The sequence below is a fragment of the Panicum virgatum genome, chromosome 8K (genome assembly GCF_016808335.1).
Source record: "Panicum virgatum strain AP13 chromosome 8K, P.virgatum_v5, whole genome shotgun sequence".
Classification (NCBI taxonomy): domain Eukaryota; kingdom Viridiplantae; phylum Streptophyta; class Magnoliopsida; order Poales; family Poaceae; genus Panicum; species Panicum virgatum.
This window is the reverse complement of record NC_053143.1, coordinates 39,835,538-39,857,289: the sequence shown is the minus strand read 5'-3', so window position 1 is coordinate 39,857,289 and position 21,752 is coordinate 39,835,538. Positions and strand designations below refer to the sequence as shown.

The window sequence follows — 21,752 nt, the reverse complement described above, 5'->3', positions numbered from 1 at the left end:
CCACACACACCCAAGAATATCTCCAAGCCATACAAAAGCATCAAGATCATATCCTTAGCCCTTAGCACACTTTGAGAGTGTTGTGTAAAGGTTAGCTCTTAGTGAGTGTGATTGCAAGGCCTTGAGCCTTTGTGCTGTGGTTCTCTAGTGAACCAAAACAAGAGCTTGGTGCGCCGGCACCTTGGAGCTTTGAAGCTCGCCGGCAACGTCATCGACCCTCCGACTTGGTGTGGAGCGGCGACGACATCTTTGTGCGGGGGACGTGGAGACCCACATTCTTTGTGGAGAAGCTCCTTAGTGGAACCCGGGACCAAGGTGACCGTGATTGTGTTCACGGAAGAGACTTGGTGGCCGAGTAGCAATACTCTTAGTGAGTGCTACAACAACGTGGATGTAGGTGTGCCTTTGTGGCTAACCGAACCACGGGATAAACACCTGCGTCAAGAGTTTGTTATCTCCTATCCCGCTCTTTAAGCTTCCGCATTTTATACTAGCAATTTGTATGCATTTACTTTCATAGAGTAGTTTCTTGGTAGGAAAGGCTATAGATTGCTAAACTCTTTTGGGATAGGGGTTTCACACTAGAACTACCTAATTGCACATCTAGATATCATGTTTTAGTTTAAGTTTTGTGCAAACTAGTTGGAGCCATAGGTCTAAGTTTTTATTAGTGCCTAATTAACCCCTCCCCATCTTAGGCTAGAGCACCCGATCACTTTTAAGATGAAAGTTAGTGAAGTCGGTGTGTCAACATCATCATCTTCAGCAGCACAGAATGAAGATCCAAATCAAGTGATTGTCAGTGGCGTAGGAGGTGACACTCTGAACCAAGAGGAAGGACAACGTACTTTAAGCACTGAAGAAATAGTTGCCCTTGAGGCCTTGATGATGACGATCCTGAGGAAGATGAGTTTGCTGGGTCAACAGGAAAGAGGAAGAAAAGGTGCACATCTGTTGTGTGGCAATATTTTACCAAGAAGACAGTGGCAGTAGAGGTTGACGGCAAGAAGTATGAGCAGCTGTGGGGTTATTGCAAACTTCCCAGGGTGCGTGCAAGCAAAGGTACAGAGCTGAGTCTACAAATGGAACAAATGCATTTCGGAGCCATTTGAGATCATCCCACAGTCTTGTAAAAGGTCAGTTGCAGCTCAAGTCTGAAAAGGACCGTGGAAAAGATGTTACCAATATTCAGCCTTTCAGGTATTTTCTTGAGACTAGTCTCAAGAAATTCTATTTGGCAATAATCATGCATGAATACCCATTCAATATTGTTGAGCATGAGTACTTTGTCGATTTCCTTAAGTCTTTGCGTCCAAGCTTTGCCAAGTCAAGGGTCACTGCTAGAAAAGATATAATGGACATATATATAGAACAAAAAGATATGCTGTATGCAGATTTGAACGAAGTTCCATGTCGCTTTAGTGCAACCATGGATGTATGGGCATCATGTCAGAATAAAAGTTACATGTGTGTGACCTTGCATTGGATAGATGATGCGTGGCAAATTCAGAAGAGGATTGTGGGTTTGTTTCATCTAGAAGGACGACATACTGGCCATAGGTTGGCAGAGGCCTTTACAGAAGTATTGGTTAAATGGTTTGCTGAGAAGAAAATATTTGCCTTGACTTTAGACAATGCATCAAATAATTTAGTAGCAGTCACTGATATTATTGATGATCTTAAATTGAATGGAAATGGTTCTTTGGTTTGTGATGGCATATTTTTTCACATTAGATGTGCATGCCACATACTTAACTTGGTTGCTAGAGATGGGATGGCTGTTATTTCAGAAACACTAGACAAGGTTAAAGCATTGATACTGACTGAAGGGCTCTCCCTTGCAATGGGAGGAGCCTATGAAATGTGCTACTGAGTGTGGATTGGATAAATCAAAGGGCATTCAACTTGATGTCTCAACTAGGTGGAACTCAACTTATTTGATGCTCAGGGATGCACTGTACTACAAGGCCGGTTTTTCCGGCAAGTTGACAGATATGTCCAAATTCCACCAAATTTGATCTTTTTGCTCTTTTTTTTTATTTGCACGTGTTTTCCAATCTATCTTCAACTTTCCTATCATATTTTCAATCGTCAACAAAAAGCTCACCACATTTACATGGCTAAAATTCAAAGAAATATATCCATCAAATCCTTGGACAAAAGATATCCAACATATCCTTCCACATATGTCCAAAACAATTATATGGACCATTTCTTCAGCGTTCAAGATCTAGCAAACAGAGTATTTAGAAAATTCTTTGATAATTTCACTGGACTGAAGTTTAGTGACCAATAAGCTACTCAAGCTTGGCGAGCGGAGCGGAAAGCACTACCCTGGAGGCCTGGAGAGCGAGCTGCACAAGCACATGGCATTGGTGTCCAGCTGTACGCTGTCCACTGTCAGCTGCTTCCTCCATCTCAAAATAAGTATAGTTTTAAGAGTTGGACATGAAAAATAAGGAGGGGTAAAAAATTAGAGAATGTACATGAAACGGAGAGAGTAGAGGAGAAAAGAGATAGAGATGTATAGGAAAGTGAGAACTATATTTATTTTGAGATAAATTTTGAATCCTCAAACTATACTTATTTTAGGACAGAGGGAGTACTTCCTTGCGGGATGAACGCGGGGTGGTGTGTGAAGTACTGAAGTTTGAGCTGAATTGACGAACGACCCCGAGGGAGAGCTGCACAAGCACAGCAGGACATGCCATGATTACTTATTGGGTGACTGCGTTAACCCTTACATTAATTATCAAACCAACCCTCTTCGGACAGCTTTCTTAGGGCAGCCTAATCTATGATGTCCATCTCAGTGGATAGTTTCGTAACGTTGTTTTTAAGATTATCATGTCATATAAAATGAAATTAAACTTGGATGAAACACTCACTCTCAATGCAAAGTAAATACAAGAGAGAGAAAAACTATTTCTTAATCAAGAGTTAGTGTACATATTTTAAGATATTAATACAAGAGAGAGAGAAAAATAATTTATTAATTAAGAGTTAGTGTACATATTTTAAGATTATATGAGGATGTCATATGTGGTTATTCATGTGTATGAGTTATGTGCGAAAAGTAAAATTAGAGAACTGCATGTCTTACAGCAACTGGCTTATATTATTGAGGGTGTCATTAGGTGTCGCCAGTCAAATATCGAATACCGAAGAAGGAAGAGCGTGCATGTGCATAGCTGGAGGACTAGCCCTGTTTAGTTCTAAAAAAAATTATACAGTAACTATCACATCGAATTGTTTGACACATGCATGAAGCATTAAATGTAGTTAAAAAAATAACTAATTACACAGTCTAACTGATTAATACGAGATGAATCTTCTAAGCCTAATTAGTCCATGATTGGACATTGTTTGTCAAGTAACAACGAAATGTGCTACAGTACCAAAATCCAAACATTTTCATGAACTAAACACAGCCATATAAGTCAGTAAATCATGTGATGCGCTCATTGGTCCCTCTATGCCACATGCATTGTTTTGATTGAATCTACTGCTTTGGCTGTCCGCACTTGTCATACTTTATTTTTATCCTCTAAAAAAAATATTTTGTTCTGGTCATCGAGATTCTCTTCTCTATACTAATTTTTTCCGCACCCATCATACTCTATATCTCATCCTCTATACCAACTACCAACTGGTGGAACCCACACATCAAATTTATTTTCTCTCTTTTTAGCTCCCCGGGCCCTCCCTCCCTCCTCTCTCTCTCAGCGGATCGAGCGGCCCGCCTGCCGGCAGACAAGCAGCTCCAGCTCGCGTGCGCCGTCCGCAGCGGAGCTGGCCAGCGCCGGCCGCGGAGCTCCAGCGCCGATACCCCCTCCTCCTCCTCCCTGCGGTGGCTTGCCTGGCCAATGCAGATTTGGTGAGCACGGCGGCACGTGCCCACCCTCACCCGCCGCCGGGCCTGCCGCCGCCGCCCACCGGCTGTCCCACCTCGCCCACGCCGCCAGACGAACCGCCGCCGCGAGGCCGGCCTGCCGCCGCCGCCGCGTTCTCCTCTAAGTCCGGCGAGCTTGACACCCCCCAAAACCTGAACTCCCTAAGTGCCACCACCTCCCTCCACCACCCTAGCCGCCGGTGACCTCGCCGGCGGCCGCCCACCCCCCACCAACCGCCCCTGGACGACCGGTGGCGGCGGCGGCCGGCGGCGGATGAGGGCAGCATGAATCTTAAAGCCTCACATCCAACGGGTGCCGAGAGGAGGGCAGGAGCGGCTGTGCTCATTGGAATATTAGCGCTCGCCCGGCCTCCTCTCCACGCCTGCGGCCGGTGCCCTAGAGGACGAGTACGGCTCTTCCGGCTCTCCCTCCTCCCCGAAACTCCCTTGTCAGCACGCCTGCACAGCACAGGGAGGGAGGCCTCGTGGCCTCCGTGCTTGCCAGCGCCTCCTCTTCGAGCTCCCCTCCTCCGCGCTCGCCGGTCCACCGCGGGAGGATGGAGCGTCACGCGCGGCCGCAGGAGGGAGGAGCGACGGCGGTACATGCGGCGGCCGGACCGCGGCGGCGCACGGCGGTTAGGAGTTGCGGCGCGCGGCGTAGCGGCGACCGGCTACAGCGGCGCGCAGCGGGGTGACGCGGCGCGGCGGAGCGGAGGCGCGGCAGCTGGGCCGCGGCGGCGCGCGGCGTAGCAGAGCCACGGCGGCCGCCTGCAGTGGCCCGCGACGGGATGGAGCGACGGGGTGGAGGTGCGGCGGTTGTGAGGTGGGGCCAGAAGTGAGGCGTAGCGGAGGACGGCACGGCACTCCACTGGATTTGAAGGACCGTGTGCCTTCCGCTTGGATAGCGGAGGCGACCCAGTACCCTGCTGCAAGCTTCCGCTTAGATAGCGAAGGCGACCTAGTACCCTGCTGCAGGCGGATTTCTACAACACTGGTCCTGCAGGAAGCGGGGTGCCGGTGTGGACAAGCCTTTTGCATGCAGCTGTTAAGGCCTCCTCCAGCGGCACTGCCGACTTCGCCAGTGGCGTGGAGGAGAGAGGAGGCCGGCATAGTAACAGCAGAGGCTTGGGGCGCGTGCAGTGTGAGACGGAGGAGCTTCGCGCTAGGCGAGAAGCAGATCGCTAGCGTTACTGATTCTGCACTGTTCATCAACTAAACAAATAATTTCATCGGCGACATCGCCGGCCTTTGGAGGAGGCCTAACAGCAAACAAAACATGCAGGTTGGTCCATGAGAGCATGACTAGTAGTGGCACCGACCGCCGGCTGGGATGCATGTGATGATAGTTGCGGGTTCCACAATCTGAGCCAATAGCAGCACAGGCAAGCTCATTTCGCCGGCTTGAGCGAGCGCGTGGGCAGTCGCCCGTCTCCTTCTCTCTCCTCATCTACGTAAGCTCTAGCGCGTGGGCAGTCGCCCGTCTCCTTCTCTCTCCTCATCTTCCTTCTCTCTCCTCATCTACGTAAGCTCTCAGCTCGTTCCCGCCCCCTATTACACTTGCTCTGAGTGGTGACTGCGCAGCATGCAAAGCTGGTCTCTTGGGTCACTGCATGCAATAATTTATAGGGGCAGCTGGTCCAGTGGGTCCCGATCTTACCCACTTTTGGGGCGGCAGTAGAGTGTGAGCCGCCCCTACTGAAAAAATTACTACTTCAAAAATAATTTGCAGAAATATTTTATTTTTTAAGAATGAATCTAAAGGTAATTCGCTTTTATAAATGGAGCGAAACTACCGGAGGAGTTGATCCATTTCTAAAAATATGGATGCCATTTTCAAAAGCAGTGCCCATTTACAGGATACAACACGCTCGCCCGATCTTCCAGAATGGAAAAAAATAGCTCGGGTGGTCACCACCACAGGTGTGCGGGCGGCCGGCACGGGTTCGATTTCAGGAATCGATTCCGCATTTGTCACCCTGTGTGTGTGCGTGTGGTGGTGTGCATTCTTGGTATGACGCGTCTCGAGACTACTCGGGTAGTTTCATTTGCGTTGAGTCCGGTCAGTGTGGATGCCCAGAAATCTTAAATGACTCCCTAGTACTCGTGCTTTCAAAAAAAACAGTGTCACCGGGAGTTGAATAGAAAAGGAGCGTCGCGTGGGGTCTAGAAAGACAGCAGCACGTGCGCATGGCTCTTTTTATTTTCTTAGGGTGTGTTTAGTTGGTGAAAAAATTTAGATTTTGGTACTGCAACATATTTTATTATTATTTGATAATTAATATTTAATTATATATTAATTGGGTTTAAAAGATTCATTTCGTATGAATCAGTTAAACTATATAATTAATTATTTTTTAATTATATTTAATGCTTTATATACGTGTTCAAATATTCTTCGGATACTATAGAAATTTTTTTGGAACTAAACAACCCCTTATCTCTTCATCTTCTCCCCCTCTCTCTCTTCCTTATCTCTTGCGTCTTCTTCCCCATCTCTTCCTCTCCCACGGTACAGCAGGCGTGCGGGGGGCCGGGGGCAGGGCGAGCGCGGCGGCCTGGCTCGGAGCTGCGGCGGCCGGTCGCGCGAGCGGTGCCGGTGCGACTGCGGGGCTGGGGCCGCTTGCAGCCGGGCGAGCAGGGCTTGTGAGCGAACAGAGCCAAGAGAGGCGTACCTACGAGGGAGAACAATAATGGCGGAGACGGCGATCGCGGCGGTGCTCTCAAAGTTCGGAGGGCTCGCAGCGAGCGAGGCCAAGGTGCTGCTGGAGGTGGGAGACGACATGATGCTGCTGCGGGACCGGTTGGAGTGGCTGCAGGCCTTCCTCCGCGACGCCGACCACAAGCGCCGGACCGGCGCCGACCGATTAACCTGTGTGTGGGTGCGTCAGACGCGCGATGTCGCCTTCGAAGCAGAGGATGCGCTGGACGAGTTCTTCCGCAAGGTTCCTTTCCATCCCCTGCTTGTCATAACACATACGTAACAATTTCTACAATTCTACCGTCGCGCGCGACGATACCATTAGTTCATTTATTAACTCATGCTCCCTCCATTCCACAAAAACCGTTCGTTTAGTCTTTAAAATTTATTCTACAAAGACTGTTCATTTATATTGTAACGAGGTTCACCTAATTAAAACAATCAAATACCAAGAAACTATTACGCAGAGAAAGGTATGAAGCCAATTAGATGCATAAGTATTCCCTCCGTCCCAAAATAAGTGTAGTTTTAGGAGTTGGGATTAATGAGGGGTTAAAAAATTAGAGAGTATTTATATGCTCAAAATTTCTCTTGTATTAGTGCTTGAGATTGCTAACCAAGCCGACCAGAGAGTATTTATTTTCACCCGACTGACCTTCAATTGGACAGAAAATGCCAAAGGTGAAGCACACCTTTCTTTTAAAAAGTTCTATTTTTACATTTGCCCAATTACTACAATATATAGACATATATAAATGCGCAGCCGATGTGGTTTTTGACATATTTATCCATGTTTATGAAAAACCCCATCTCCTTTAGTTGTAAAGCGTGAGGCGACTTGGGGTGACCAGCGCACACCACGGAAAATCCCATCTCCGGCTGCTCCCTGGCGGCGGCCGCCGCCCTCCGGCAGCGGCAGCTGCGGCGGCACCCAGCTAGGTGGCCATCCGCACTCCTTACCTTCTCTCTCCACCACTCCAGATTCAAACCTGGTCGTCTTTTCCGCCGCTTGTGGAGGTCGTTGCTGGCCACCAGAGGCCAGATCTGGCCGTGCCAACACTCGATCTGCTATTCTTGGTGCTGGATCTACTTCCTCCTTGCAGCGGCTTGCCCAAGAACAGGAGGCAGGACTAGGGTCCTTTCCCCTCTATTTTCTCTTGCTGCTCGTTGTGGTTTTGGGACTGCTGTGGTAATCCTAGGATTACTTGCAAGTCCTATATGCTTTTTTGAAACTCTATTTCCTCTTAATAAAAAAGAAATATTTTTTTTCCAAAACTATAATAAGTACATATTTAGCAAGCAGAACAAAAGGATCATACTTATGTGTTGCAATATGAAAATGTATTTTTCTAAACCTTATTAATTAGGCTTCTTTTGGTTTGAAGGAGTCACACATAGGATTTTGGAAGGATTCCATTCCATAGGAATTTTTTGCCCATTAAGACCCTTTCAGCTAAAGGAATAAGCAGGAAATATACGTGATTTGTAAACACTGCATTCGTATGCGCATCCCCCACCCCCACCTCTAATTCAGGGCTTGTTTGGGCCGCCGAAATTTTTTCCTGTTTCTGCGTTCCAAACAAGCCCTTAAAGAATTTCTACCATGAGGCTATACATCTAGAAGAATTTCTATGACTAATTATCACAGCTATGGCATACATGCAAGCCCTTTGAATATTTGTATGCTTTCCCTACGGTTATACTTCAATCCTTCGTTTTTTTCAATTACTATGTTCCGAGGGAGCTCTTAGACTTTACATCATGGTCCCACATGAAAACCAAACTTAGACCCTTGAAAAAAAAATAGAACCCTCGTCCCTGATGAGTATGAATAACTCTAGTGACTAGTGAGAGTTGGCTCCCCACGTTGAATTGAGCAAAATTGGCGCAAAATGAAAGTCTCAAGAAATTCTGAACAAACCACTGTTGCTTCGTAGTATTTATGTATTTGGTCATTGCAAACACTGATGCAAAAGATTAGAAGTCTTGTGCGTTTATTTTACAAATAATATTGCCTAACATCGTCCTAACTAAGTAAGCTTGACCGAGTTTATAAAGAAACACATCAATATATCTATAATATTAAATTAGTTTAATTAAATCCACCATCAAATATCTCTTGACAGGGCATCAATTTTTTAAAATCTAGATGTTAATATATTTTTCAAAAAACTTGGTCAAACAATATGATTTAGGACAAAACTAGATTGACCTGGAATCTGGAACATAGAGAGTACATGTCAAAGAAAGAAGTATAAGGAACTGCATGCATAATTATATCTTCTATATATATAAGGTAGTACTCCCTATGTTCTAAATTATAAGCCGTTCTAAATTTTCTAGATATATAGTTTTTGTTATGCGCTAGATATACATTATGTCAAGATAGATAATAAAAGATAATGTACCAAGAAAAGCCAGAATGACTTTTAATTAATTTGGAATGGAGGGAGCAACAAATTACATTTAACATCAGACTATTATGGCTAAAGATTTAAAACACACATATCTACATTCCATGTTCTACCATCTAACATAGTCATTTAGTTTATTGTGTTCATTTAACCACTGCGATTATAACTAGCCCTTGTGAATGCACGGGCTTACGGCTAGTTCATGATAGTTTTGAACCCTATTCCTGTCTGTAACTCCAGATATAGGAAACTTTGACCATGTCTACAACTTCAAATATTTTTGTTTCCAAGTGAAATATAGCCAGATTTCACTATTATATATCATATAAATAAAGGATCTACAGAGTCGAGATTATCTAGATAGATAAAAGTAAAAACACTAAAAAAAGAATCAAAATAGAGACTTAAGTTACTTGCTGGGTCTTTTCTCACCGCATACTGCTAATTTTGACCTGCATATATGTAATGTAACGACCCGGCCTGGGAGAACGGCTAAGATCCACTCTACACGTTGAGTGGACCACACCTGCTAATTAACTCTTTTGCGCTTTCATTCTCGCTTCACGCAAAAAATTGCAACCGGAGTTATGAGCTTCCCAGGCCCAGCCTTTTAAGCTGGTCTGTCTCTCCTTCCATTTCCGGCATAGGACTATCTCTAGGAATACTGTAAGGAAGCCCCTAGGGTGTCGCTACAGTACCCATGGTGCTACAGTAATTTTTGCTACAGTGTCACTCATTCGGTCCGGCCCAACACCTGGCCCGTGGGCTGATCTGTTACAATATATATTAGCGTGCAAGATTTAGCTACATCTTATTGTAGGAAAGTAGGATGCGTATAATGCGGTCGATATATTGCATTGAGCCCCTAGGGCGGTATATATAGAGTACATGGCTTGGAGGGCAAGTAGCCTCTCCTAGAGATAAGGAAGGTTATCCCGGGATTACAATCAATCCTAAACTAACCATATCCGCAGTTGCCTAATATACTCTAACACTTATATTACAGCTGGTCGTTTCCAACATTGTTATGAACATTTTATCTGTTCAGCCTTCTTTTTGTAATATCTACATGAATTTCTGGTGATCAACAGGTTGACCTAGAAAGCATGGGTTACCAATGCTGGATTAAATGGCTCAAAGAATACTTGCTTGGCTGCTTGACCCAAATCATTCTCCGATATGAATTGTCTGGTCGACTCAAAAAAATTAATAGCAGGCTCAATCAAATCTCGGACAACCAAAAGGAATACAAGATCAAGCATACACCATTAGCGACATTGACATCTTCCACTACAGCCACTTCAGCATGGTATGGGACCTCCTATGTGAATCCTGTAACTATGAATTATCAGTGTTGCACTTTCAAAGAATACAAGGAACTGCTTTTCTTAATTATAATCTCCATTCCAAAATACTTAAGACAACTGTGATGTTTACTGTTCAAGCATTGACTAATAATATTTGTCGATGATATTTAGTCAAGTAAAGTGAGGAAACTATCATTGAACTTGGTGTCAAAAGTACTCTATGCATGTCATGTATTTCTGGCTATTTGTAGAAATATTTACATAAAGAACTGTCAAACGTTGAACAGTAACCATAGTGGTCAAATTATTCTGAAACAGAGGCTGGGAGGCTGCTCGTGTGTGTGCTTGTGGTCAGTGGTCTGCTGGATCCTCTTAACAAACCTCTGCGTCTAATATAGCGGAATATGATAATTTAAATAAATAATTTGACCATACTCAAGTGGCTTAGTTCGCAACAATTGTTTTGAGGTGTTATTTAGATTGCTTAACATGTTTGGCAAAGTCTTGCTTTAACCTTTTTTACGATGCCTACTTGAGAGTTATGGAAAACATAACTTAAAACATGAGGCAGTTTAGTTTTCTGATAAATTTTTGTGCTTTCAATAATTTGGCCAAATGATGTGGGTAGAACTGTTTTACATCAAGACAAAGCTGCATAACCACCGAGTCAATTTTGTCTATAAGCACTGAGTCAATTTGCATTACTAACAGTACTCAATGAACAGGCGGGATGGTTATAAGAACGCTGTGGGTCTTGAAAAAGAAGTGGAGACACTTAAGGAAATGCTGCTTCGTAAAGGTCACCCCCAGCTGATGTTCATCTCCATACTTGGGGAGAGCGGTGTGGGAAAGAAAACACTGTCACGTATTCTCCTGCATGATAAGAAGAATAACAACCATTTCAAGATTCGAGTTTGGTACAGCATGCCGCCAGATTCCACCACAGAACATCTCCAAGCAATCTACGACAGAGCACGCCAAACCATTTCGCCAACACAAGGAGATCTGCCGGTTCAGGAAGGCCCTTTCGATGATATCGCTGGCATGCTCCGTCACCTCCTAGCCAATATGAATTATCTGCTGATTATCATTGGGATATCCTCCAGGACCATGCTCAACTGCGTTAGGGCAAGCCTACCAGATGACAACAATGGAAGTAGGGTAGTGCTCGTATTGGACATCGAGAATGAAGAAGTAGCATGGCATGCTAATGCCATGAACAAGGGCATTAAAAACGGAATCCGCCACTTGGGCCGTTTGGATAAAGAAAAGAGTGTGAAGTTGTTCTGTTCAAGGGCTTTGAGGACAAATCTATCAGATGAAACTACGGTAAACAGCATGAGCAAGTACAGCGAAGTTGTGTACAATATAACTTGGGGCTACCCTCTGGCTATAGTGGTTTTGGCTGGACTACTACGATTCAAGGAGAAGCCAGGGCAATGGACGGCAGTGCTGCAGCAGCTCAAGTCTGGACCACCAATGGAAGAAGCACATCAGCAAGACGGCGAAGGTAATCAGATAACAGGACCTGCAATGTTCCAGGAGGATCGTATTGAGGAGAAGACGATGAGCTCCCCACCAACAGAAGCAGCCAACCTGTCCACAAGAACGTCGATTGAGAGGGTCTTCTGGGCAAGCTTTGAAGACCTTCCCAACGACCTCAAGTCATGCTTCCTCTACTTGGCCGCTTTCCCCAAGGATACCTTTCTGTCTACCGACAGTATAGTGCGGATGTGGATGGCCGAGGGATTCATCAGGCCACAGAAGGGCAAGACAATCGAGGAGCTGGGTCATGACTATTTCAAGGAGCTGGCCTTGAGATGCCTCGTTCAGGTTTCCTTGATGAATGAGGCTGGCTGCATTAAGAAAGTCATCGTTCACGGAAGGCTCCATGGGTTCTTGCATTCAGAGGCTCGTGAGGCAGGCTTCATTGACGTCCATGACATGCATGATGTCTTTGTTCCGCCGTCAGTGCGCCGCCTCTCTTTCATGAGTTTTCAAGGCGGATATACCAAGTTCACCAACAAGTTCTGTAAGTTGCGTTCCTTCATATGCTGGGCCAAGGAGAAAGATCATCGTCCAAGCAGCAATGGCGGCGGCGGCGGCGGCGGTAGCGGAGGCGTGGACGAGGAGCGTTGGCATGATCTCAAGTTTCTGCAGGGTTCAGATTTACTTCGTGTGATCTACGTATGGGGACTAAGGATCAAGGAGTTGCCGAATGAGATAGGCGACAAGACCCACTTGCGGTACCTACGTGTAAACAGCGAGCACCTCAGGGACCTCCCGTCAAGCATTACGAGGCTGCTCAACCTGCAGACACTGGATATAAGGGATACTAAAGTCGAGGAGATTCACCCGTCCTTCTGGGAGATAAAGACGCTGCGGCATGTGATTGCAAAGAACCTCACGCTTCCATCATCCATCAACGAAGAATTGGGCCAGCTGCAAACGCTGCATGGTGTAAAGCCCAGCGAAGGAGAATGGAATCAACATAACTGTCCACTGCTCAAGATGGCCAAACTCCGGTCTCTGGAGCTGCACGGATTCATTGATGCGGAACATGGTGCTGTGCTGAACCCTGCCCTCGAGCAGATGCATCTCCTTGGCCACTTGAAGCTGAAAGGTGATGAGATCTCTTCTCGCGTCTTCACTGGACAGTGCCTTCGATATCTTCAGACTGTAGAGTTGGATGGCACTGTGCAATGGCCGGCTGTTGATGCGTTTAATGATCTTCGCTTCGTCCGTCCAAACCTTGTTCAGCTCAGCCTGACAAATACAAATGATGCGCCGGAAGACATCCAACAGGAACTGAGAAAGGCAGGCTTTATCCGCTCCTGCCTGCTCCTCGGACCAGTTTATCGGCTTTCATACAAACAAGGAATGCTTGCGGCAAAACCGGAGCAGCAGGGTGAAGCAAGGTCCAGCAAAATGGAACAGCAGCACCAAGGTGAGGAAGCTGAAGAGTGATATGGTGTCCCGGTTTTTATATATCTAATTAAATGTTTCTATTTCCTGAGACAATCTGTTTGTATTTTGTTGTAATGACTTGTTTGCTTGGGATCTGTGTATGTTTATGTTCTGTTTGTCGCTGTTGTAATCGTGAACTATTTTGTAAAATAAAAGAAAAAAATGCTTTTGCATTGAGACCATGGGGTAAATTCGTATTCTACCTTGCTGAGTGAGAGAGCGAGACTGAAGAAAGTTTGTGGACGGTTGCAGCATTGTCTTGGAGAAGTCCGTGGCGGAGCTTGTCAATTTTCACGCCTACTACCATAATAAAAAAATGTGTATAACACTTTCGCCAGGTCTAATACCATCCGCACCGGGTCTAATACGGATAGATAACAAAATAAACTCATAAATGCATAAGTTTATATTAGATGATATCTTAATTCCGTGCTTAAATTCACAACATACCTGATGAAAATATGAAATTGGTATGATGTTTTGTTGGGGTTCGCATCTCATATACAGATTTTAATGTTATAATGGTCCTCTTTGTTGTATAAATCTACAGTACTAGAAAAACTGAGGCACGTACATTCATGAGAATTGTCAAATGGCAAGTGACATGAGGATCCCCGGATTAAGAAATTAACATTGAAATAAAAATGGGAATTTGGAATGGGAAAAAGTCTTTTTTGCCTCCCTGAACTATGGGTCGAATTTGAGTTTCCTCCCTAGACTCAAAAACCAGAAATGTTTGGGCCCCGAACTTACGAAAACAGGCATGCGACCTCCCCGAGACCGTTTTTAGGCGGTTTTGTCCGACGTGGCGCCCTGTCACCAGTCCGTCGTGGAGAGTGGACCGAAGACGTGGCACTGGGCCCACCTGTCAGTGAGACGACCTGGGAGTCAAATAAAAAATGGCGCTGCCGCCCTCCCCTGCCTCTCGCTCGCCATTCCCCATCCAGCCGTAACCCTAGCGGGCTTCCATTCCCGTGCGGCGCAAAACCTAGTAGCCGCCTGCGCGTCGAGCAGTCGGGATGGCAAGTTCGCAGAGCTCCAGCGATGCTCGTGGTCCGGCGAGCGCCGACGGCGGCTGGCGCCGCACCTCACCAATCCCCTTCCGCAGGGGCCCGTTCGACTACGAGCCAGCCGTGTTCTGCCACTGCGCGAAGAAGGCAGCGCTGTGGATCTCCTGGAGCGATGACAATCCGGGACGGAGGTATTTCAAGTGCTACCATGCTCGGGTAAGTCCATAGTGCTTAGTTGATTTTGTTTTGTTTGTATTTGAAGTGCAATGTTGGGTTGAATCAACAGATTGGGTACACATTGCAGTCTGGAGGTTGCAATTTCATGGGATGGTATGAAGGCCCTGTGGATCCGTTCGTCGCTTCTTTGCTCGTCGACTTGCGTGACGCAGTTTGGACTCTGAAGCGTGAAAGGATGGAGCTGAAGGCTGCTCTTGCTGATGTTGTGGTGAAAATGGAGTAGCAGAAGAAGGAGATCTGTGGGCTGAAGCTTGCAAATGAAGCCTTGATTGCTGGCGACAAGACAAATGCGCGGAAGCCAGCGATGGCAAGGTTCTGGATCTTTGGTATCCTTGCTTCCGTTGCTGCTGGAGCAGTGTTCAAGTGCTTAGGTTAGGAAATGGTCCTGGTAACATGGTTAGGGGTGACTGACAATTATAGCTGAATGTGATAGGTTTTGGTATGTGAACTGTGTGGTCAATGATCGAGCTGAAGGTGTAGTAGGTGATCTGTGTGGTTTGTGAACAATGCTGGTATGTGTTAGATATCTATCCAACAGGTTTGTGAACCTGTGATATTGTGGTATTCTGTGGTTTGCAATTTGTGGTTTGTGCTATTCTGTGAAGCAATCTGTGATATTGATTTATGTCCAAGTACAGTAGAGTGGTAGTTATGTTGACAACAATGTGAAACATAGAAAATAGCAGGCAAATTGTTTGCATAGAACACAGATTTGTCTCAGATACATCACATGACAACCAAAGCCATAAGTTTGGCATACATGACATCACAACCAAAGCCATATGTTTGGCATACATGACAACCAAGTGTAGCATAGATGACAAGCTCATCTTTTATCAAAGCTTAGCAGAATCCCAGGGAGGGAGAAAGAGGATTGGTGCATTTGAAGTCGATGGTTTCTGCTGCTGTTGCTTCTTTATGGGTTCTTGTGCAGAACACTGGGCTGATGCTGATCCAGCTTTGATGTTGATTGTAACATTGGAAGTTGCTGCAGAAGCATTTAGGTTGATAGTAGCTGACCCACTAGAAGCAGTGTTAACCCTGGCCTTTGCCTTGGTATGCGCAAGGCCTAATGTTTTTTACTGCAAGCATTGGCAAGAAAAATGTCATATAATTATGTCACACAAATTATTATCTACTGAGTCACAGTTTGTCCCTAACCTGAAATAGGCCCTGCTCTAGTGCTGTGGTTGAGTCCTCATAATGGCTTGAGCTCCTGCTGGGGTGTACTGAGCTAGCCTGGCTCGAGCAAGATTGAACAACATTGGACTTGAAGCCTTTGCACATGCCTCAGGCTGCTTGTGTATCACAATTGTACTGCCCACATTACTCCTAAGCAGCTCCAACTGGTAGTCATACAGTCTCTCATACTGTCCTTTGCTAGCATCATAAACCTTTTGCATCACTATTGCTTTGGCTCTCTTCAATTTTGAGATGGACACATCTGCAAACATTTCTTCCTGCACTGTGCTTTTCATCTGGGCAAAATTCCAACTAGGATTAGAGATTATGAACTTCTCATACTTCTCAGCTATCCTTCTAGCAGTTACATGCTTGTTGTCCCTTCTAGGTGGATAAGTGTGTTCATTGTTAAATGTTGCTATCTGCCAGCTCTCTGACCTAGAGTTCCTTGAGCATAAACAAACCCAAGGACAGTGGGCCCAATCACATCTTGCCCTCACCCTTTTGGGGTCATCCTTGACAAACCTGACTACCTTCCTTTCATGCAAACAATACCTTACTATAGCATCCTTGAATTCCTTCTTCTGACTGAATTTCATTCCCAATTCAAACTTGGGTACTTCATCACTGCCTTTGAATCTCTTGTAGTGGTCTTTCTTTTTCCTTAACTACCCATCACTGTCAACCTCTTCCACTGAGTCCTCATCATCTGAGTCAGCATATGGAGTATCATAGTCTTCAATGGGAACTTCAATTTCTGATTGTTTTGGAGCACGGCCACTGACTTCCACATCATCTAGTGAAGCCAATCCACCACTTCTCAATCCCTTCTTAAAGTTTTTGAACCTTTTCAATATTTCATCTGCTTCTTCATCTTCTTCAGAAGAACAAGCATCACCAGGTACATAGTCATTGTCCTCTGAAGATTCTAACCCATCCCTGTGCCCAGTGCCATCTTTACTTGACTTCCCACTGCTTGCACAGACTTTCTTTCCCTTCTTGGTTGGACTCCTGTAAAAATTTGTAAGCTGTTTGATCTGCCTCTCAATTTCTTCACTAGACTCAGATCTTGCTTTCATGCAAACCAATTGATCTGTCTGCACCTCTTCAATTTCATCACATGCTTGTTCACCATCATCGGTCTCTGTTCCCCATCAGCCATATCCACTAGCTCATCCTCAAAATCACTAGCATTTGCCTCTCCACCATCATCATCTTCTTCCATCCCTGTTGGTTCATCCTCAACATAAATCTCTGCAACTCCACCATCTGTGATGCAGTCAGACATGTATTGGCATGCCTTGTCATCAACCAAAACACGCATGCCATTCTCTAACTCTTTTCCAGGAAACAACCAATGCATTAACATTCCTTCTTTCACCACACAATGGTCGCGCAGGTGACCCACTAGCTCCGGTAGAGAAATCTTATCTCTATCTATGTCAGACATTTGTAACATCCCGAAAATTACCTAAAATAAATCGTGCGCTAAAATTTTGCTTCGTCGTTGAGCTCAAGATCCCTCCTTGAAACCCTAACCCCAGTTTTCCGGAATCCTCCCTGTTCCGCCGGGACTCCCGATTCCCCAAAGACCCGACACCCGTATCCAGCACCCTGTTTCCCCTCGACCTGCGCGTCGCGCTCTCGCGCGCCCGGACGCCAAGCGTGGCCGACCGGCTCCGCGATCAGCGCCGTGATCCCGGCGCGGACCTCTCTCCCCCTCTCTTTTTCCCTTCTCTTTCCCCTCCTTTTTCTTTTTCTTTTTCTTTTTCCCAATTTCTTTCTCTTTTCTTTTCTTTTCCTCCTTTTCTTTCTTTTCTTCTCCCCTCTCCTTCCTCCCTTCTCCTCCCTCCTTCCCGAACGCGGCAGAGCACCGGCCCGGCCCCCTTCCCCTGCTCCGCACGGCTCGGCCGCGCCACCACCCCCCTCGCCCATGCTCCCTCCCTGGGCCGCTCCCCGCTCCCGGCCTGCTCTTCCCGCGCCGTGACTCCGCCTCCCGCTCACCCCGCACCCTCCCTGGCCGACCGACGCGCCGTGCCAAGCCACCCCGAGCCGTGCAACCACCCGCACACGCTCGCCGCGTTGGGCTGCGCCACGCCGGGGCCATTGGCCGCGCACGCACGCTGCGGCGCCCCGTCACTCGGCCGCACGCGCCGCACGCCGCACGTTTCCCGGCCGCCCCCTATCCCGTGCGCGCGCACACCGCCACGACCACCGTTGACACCGTACAGGCGGCGGCGACCTCGGCACAGTGACGCCTGCAGCGGTCGCCGCCTGCCTGAGGCGTCACGTCGCCTCGCCGAGCCCCGACCACCGTTGACGCCGGCCCCACCGCCATTATTTCGGCCGCCGGCCTCCGCCGCATCCCGCCAAGCCGCCACCGCCTCTCCACGGCTATAAAAGCCTCCCCACCGGCGCCGCACCCTCGCACTCAAACCTCCCTGGCCGCCACCGCCTCCCCTCCCCAGCGCTAGCGCCGCCGCCCTGCTTCAGTAGCGCCGCCGCCGCCGGCCCGCGTCGCCCCGCCTCTGAGCGCCGCCCCGGCACAAGGTGAGGCCGGGAATCAACCCCGCCGGGCCCCCACCTCCTTTCCCCTCTACCCCGGGCCGCCGTCAAGGCCCAGGGCGGCCGAATCGGCCGCCGCCGGCGCGCCCCTACCCCTCCCCTGTTCTGCGTCGGGGGGAGGAGGAAGAAGGGGCAAAATTGCCCCAAGCCCCCTTCTTTCCCTCTTATTTGGTTAAGAGTCCCCCCCCCCTTTTTAACCAATTTGCAAAGTAAACCCTGCCTTTTTACCTAATTTCAAAATAAGCCCCCTTCCATATAAACTTAATTACAGATAAACCCTGACCCTTTTAGAATGACCCAAATAATTTCTAAATTATAAACCAATCCCCTGCCTACTTAATCTTAATTACAATTAGGTCCCTGGACTCCTGTTTAGGGCCAAAACGCTCCCCTGACCTATCATTTTATGTGCCTAACGACCCCGGTTTAACCTAAAATTTTACCCTGCCTCTCCTAACTGAGTTTTGGCCATACCATTCAGAAACCATTCAAAAATAACAATCTATGCTCTATATTTCATGTGTTCCCGTTTCGAGCTCGACGACAAATCCTTGTTTTGATTGTGTGCTTGTTTGTGTGCGCTGTAGACCACGGAGTGAACGAAGGAGAACCCATCAACGAGCCGTGCTGTGAGCAGGAGAACGAGGACCAGTTCCACGACCCCGAGCCCGAAGGGCAAGACTTCCCCGAAGGCTTTGAAGACGGCAAGTTCAATCCCATCCTTTGATGCATGTTTCTGTCCTAGTTTTTATAAATACAACCCAATGGCCTGTTTTACAAAATTGCATATGTTTTACTTGCATGAAAACACGGTTGGATAGCCACCCCTTGATTTGTGATGACCATTCCTTGACTACCTAGATTAAGTCTAATTTTGCTTGGACGTTAATCGATGTTAGAACGCTTATAATACCATTTGATTTACAAAGAAAATGTGTGTGTGTGGGAAGGGATAAAATGTGGATTTTCGAAAGATGAGTATGGACGAGATGGACGGCATTTCTGTGTGATTTGCTGATTGGTGTGCTTGTGCCTGTGTGGCAAGGCAAAGAAGGGAGATATCCATCTTGTCGTGTCTAAGGACCGAGTTGGTGTGTCATCTCACCTAACTCCATTATCGTGCAAACCACTCGACCGTTGAATGGGCAACGGCGTAGCATAAATCCCACTAGTTGGTGTGGTAGCCATCAGGAGAGCTGAGAGCAACGGGTAACTAAGGAAAAGGGATAAGCCCCGAGTGACTTATGCCCGGTTATACCTAAGTGAACGGTCAATGACCCCTTGGTGCATCCCGTGATGGCTAGTCAGGCTTAGCTATGGTGGGTAATGGCTATGTTGGGATCTACACCGACACGACGGTGTTCGAGTTGTGGTATCCTACTTGTGGGTAAAGTTGCACACCTCTGCAGAGTTAAGAATCTATTCGAATAGTCCGTGCCCACGGTATTGGGCGAGTTACGGTGTGGTCACATAACTAGTGTTTCCTTGGGATGGGCTGGTGTGAGTTGTTTTGGAATTATGTCCGGCAGTTGTGCCGTGTGCTACGACGGACGGGGAGTCCGGTAGCAGTTTTAAAACCTGAACTCCGTGTTAATGCAAAAACTGATTTCTAAAAAAAGGTTTTCTGTTAAATGAACCCTTGCATAAAATATCGTTTTTCTGCAAATTAAACCGTAACCTATTCCTTGATTTACCTATGCATATTATTCTGTTATAACCCCCTCCGTGGGTGTGGTTGGACTTGCTGAGTACGTTTGTACTCACCCCACTTACTTTTTACAGAAGAAGACCCGGACTTCGTACCAGACGACGCCGAGTAGGGTTATCGTTCTACACCCAACCTTGCCTGTGGAACCGGCCCTGTCGAGATGCCTCTGCTGTCGCAGTACTCTGAGCCCGTAGTAGACCCTATGTGGTTCGCGGTCTGGTGTTATGTCGTAGCCTGGTTAATTATTATTATCATCTGTATCGAGTGTCCTCCAAGGTTTGTACGGTTTTGAACCATCTGATGTAATAAATGTGGCATCAGCCTCCTGGGACTGGTGCTTTGTATCACATTTAATTTCTCTCTTATGAGGGGACGCTTCAACATTGCCTCGTTGCCTCCACAGTAGTGCGTTTTTTTGCCATCATTCAGGAATCCCCCCCCCCCAAAATGGAACCTCACTGCAAGTGTGTCTAGCGGATCCATTGCAATATCTGATGTTCTGGCCTACCTGCGCAAATGCACACCCAATGCTACTACTCAGACCAAATCTGACAAACATCGATTAAACAAAGACCGCGACCAATATACAAATCCACCAACAACGATAAAATAATTCCATTCCCCACTGCCCAACAACAACAATGACTAAAAAACCAACTGCATCTACCTAACAGTCCCTTAATCTATACATTGCACCACCAGATTCAAGAAATCCAGCACAACTTCAATAATCGAATCCTACCTCACCATCGCGGCGAAGCTCCCCCCGGTCGACTCCTTCGGTGCAGTCGTCGCCCTATGTGTCCCGCTCGCCGGAGGTCGCCCTATGTGTCCCGCCTGCGAAGCCCGCTAGGGTTACGGCTGGATGGGGAATGGCGAGCGAGAGGCAGGAGAGGGCGGCGTCGCCATTTTTTATTGGACTCCCAGGTCGTCTCACTGATAGGTGGTCCCAGTGCCACGTCTTCGGTCCACTCTCCACGGCGGACTAGGGACAGGGTGCCACGTCGGACAAAACCGCCTAAAAACAGTCTCCGGGAGGTCGCATGTTTGGTTTCGTAAGTTCGGGGCCCAAACATTTCTGGTTTTCGAGTCTAGGGAGGAAACTCAAATTCGACCCATATTTAAGGTTGGCAAAAAAGGACTTTTTCCTTTGGAATGGGGATTAGGATTGGGAATGGGAAATTTATTACCTTCTGTTGCTGCCTTGCTAGAGATTGGAGTGGGGCCCGGCTTTAAAGTCGACCAGTCTTGGCCGCGTATTGGATGCCGGCCGCCGGCCGCCGAGCTGCACCTTGCTTCTATGTGCGTGTGCCGAGTGCCGACCGGACCGGCGGCCGCTGCCATCACGCCATGCCTGGGCTCTCGACTGTCCAGTGTCCACTGTCCACCCCCAACTTTACGCCCAACAGTAGCGCTGCCGTGGGCAAAGGGAACGACTGCCAGGTCCCTTCTTTATCAGATGCTCCGGCGGCCTGCAGGGCGACATGTATCAAAGCAGTACGACCAGAGCTGTGTTTAGATATATAAAATGGTGGTAAAAAGAGTCACATCAGACACTGTAGCACACTATAACATTTTTCATTTGTTTGTAGTAATTGTTGTCCTACTATGACCTAACTAGGATCAAAAGATTCGTCTCGTCGTGTACATCAAAACTATGCAATTAGTTTTTTTATTTATCTACATTTAATACTCCATACATGAGACAAAAAATTTGATGTGATATGTGAATAGTGAAGTTTAGAGAGAGAAATTTTAGAACTAAACACAGT

At 47.0% G+C, this 21,752-nt stretch overlaps 1 protein-coding gene and 1 long non-coding RNA gene across 3 annotated transcripts; one reads left to right on the top strand and one right to left on the bottom strand.

Annotated features, from left to right (window-relative positions):
* Window positions 1–6,350: 6,350 nt before the first annotated feature.
* Window positions 6,351–13,469, top strand: LOC120644636 (disease resistance protein PIK6-NP-like). 2 transcript variants are annotated; one of them, XM_039921315.1, is made up of 3 exons: window positions 6,351–6,834; window positions 10,096–10,313; window positions 11,037–13,469. In XM_039921315.1, the coding sequence occupies exons 1-3, from the start codon at window positions 6,583–6,585 to the stop codon at window positions 13,276–13,278; spliced, it is 2,712 nt and encodes a 903-aa protein (XP_039777249.1). In that variant the 5' UTR covers window positions 6,351–6,582; the 3' UTR covers window positions 13,279–13,469. The 2 variants fall into 2 exon arrangements, with proteins under 2 accessions (XP_039777249.1, XP_039777250.1); XM_039921316.1 differs by lacking the exon at window positions 6,351–6,834 and adding an exon at window positions 7,364–7,529.
* LOC120644637 lies at window positions 10,230–21,381 on the bottom strand. The gene is made up of 3 exons (XR_005663859.1): window positions 21,171–21,381; window positions 13,482–13,575; window positions 10,230–10,336 (listed from the first exon to the last, which is right to left on the bottom strand). It is a non-coding gene; the product is annotated as an uncharacterized LOC120644637 (long non-coding RNA).
* Between the last annotated feature and the right edge of the window lie 371 nt (window positions 21,382–21,752).